Genomic DNA, 1,826 nt, shown 5'->3' with positions numbered 1-1,826 from the left:
GCAGTCACACCTGGCCAATGTGAAGAGTCCTCATTTGACTAAAAAACAACCTAAATCCCTTTTATGAGGTAAGAAGTGTGTCTTAGGTAATAAACACTTAAGTAATTAGATGGGTTTTATGGGATAACTATAAACTGAGACACGGGGAACATCATCGTGGTAATAGGCTGACGCCCAGAGAGGTGGGTATATAAGAGCCAGGGCAGAAGGGACAAGCATCGAGACACCAGGACACTTCTCCTCTCAGCCCTACACAAACCCACCTCCCAGAGCCATGGCTTGCTGCGTCGCCCGCTGCTGCAGTGTCCCCTCTGGCCCCGCCACCACCATCTGCTCCTCAGACAAGTCCTGCCGCTGCGGGGTCTGCCTGCCCAGCACCTGCCCTCACGAGATCAACCTCCTGCAGCCCACCTGCTGCGACCCCTGCCCCCCACCCTGCTGCCAGCCTGAAGTCTACGTGCCCACCTGCTGGCTTCTCAACACTTGCCACCCAACTCCTGGCATAAGTGGGATCAATGTGACCACCTTTGTTCAGCCCGGCTGTCAAAATCCCTGTGAACCCTGCTGCTAAGTGGCCACACCTTGGTAGGACCTGGATACAGCTGCTCCACATCCTCCCCATCACCTGGCTTTCCGCGCTTGCTGCTTCGCAGCCTGGAGCTAACCCAGTTCAATGCCTAGGGCCAGCTGGCCACGAATCAGCTGAACTTCCCAATGCCCCGCCCCTCTGGGGACAGGTAGAGACTGCCTACCTTTTAGGCTATTTCCCTGCTCTTTGAGAAATAACCATTTTGACTCTTCATTAATAAATTTCATTCTGGCTTAGCAAGTATGGCTTTGTGACTGTTTCTTTCTGTATTTCCCTCTCAGCAAAAGCAAAATGCCTATCTGTGCCTGAACAGCAGATCATCACACTACCCAAGGATCTCCCTAGCAAGCTGTCCTGATGGAATCAATTGAAAATTAGAGACTGGATTGTTGGGATAGGCTTAGAAGTGAAAAACTCAGATCAATTTTCAGGATTTTTTTTAATTTAGGAAATGTTCTCCAACATATCTACTATGTCATGAATTAAGCTAGAAATCTAAAGATTAATATGTTTTCAAAATACTTGATTTTAGTTTACAGTGACTATGACATTGACTCCTCTTTCTTTTAGTAGACTAAACAAATTGATCATGGCCCTGGCATTGATGCTTTTTACTTCCTTAGTCAGAGTTGTAAAGGAAATAGCAAATGCAAACTTCAAGGCAAAAGGAGATAGCGAGATAGATGTTAGGTACGTAGACAGACAGATAGTTATAGAATATATGCTGTTTAAATTTCAAAATGTATGACAGTAACAGGGACTTTGCCATTGATCCCCTCAAAATACTCCTCCTTGCTTCCAACACCTTTATCCTGCCATTCTTGTAATTCTCTGAAGCAGAGACATCTGCCTGTCCGTTGATGTCACTGAGCAGCAGCGTGCTCTATACGTTTTAGAGCACTTGGTAAAGACACTCACAAAGGTGTGGACACTTCCCAAAGTGACAAGAGTGGTGGGATAAATGTACTGAAAGTGCTGGGGAGGATTTTAAGAGACACTAATGGCAATGAATCTTTTACTGTAGTAAAAGTTTTATGAAAAAATTCATAACAACACAATAAAAGAATAACAATGGTTAATACACGGTGTGTTATCATCTTCAAAGTGGTAACTCAGGGTATGGGACATAAACAAAAAATATTTCCCCTTACAAAGAAGAAACAAGCAGACATTAGCACAAAACTTTCCTTTCAATGACGTTTTTTAATTTAAGCATTCACCATGTGTGTCAATCTCC

The 1,826-nt window shown here is 44.5% G+C and overlaps 1 protein-coding gene across 1 annotated transcript; it reads left to right on the top strand.

Annotated features, from left to right (window-relative positions):
• Positions 1–235: 235 nt before the first annotated feature.
• On the top strand, positions 236–823 carry LOC102021830 (keratin-associated protein 3-1). The gene has a single exon (XM_005394380.1). It carries the CDS (start codon positions 275–277, stop codon positions 569–571), a length of 297 nt encoding a protein of 98 aa, XP_005394437.1. The 5' UTR covers positions 236–274; the 3' UTR covers positions 572–823.
• Positions 824–1,826: the final 1,003 nt, after the last annotated feature.

The sequence above is a fragment of the Chinchilla lanigera genome, unplaced genomic scaffold (assembly GCF_000276665.1).
Source record: "Chinchilla lanigera isolate Chin_1 unplaced genomic scaffold, ChiLan1.0 scaffold00050, whole genome shotgun sequence".
Lineage (NCBI taxonomy): Eukaryota > Metazoa > Chordata > Mammalia > Rodentia > Chinchillidae > Chinchilla > Chinchilla lanigera.
The sequence above is the reverse complement of the archived record's forward strand: the minus strand, read 5'-3'. Positions and strand labels throughout refer to the sequence as shown.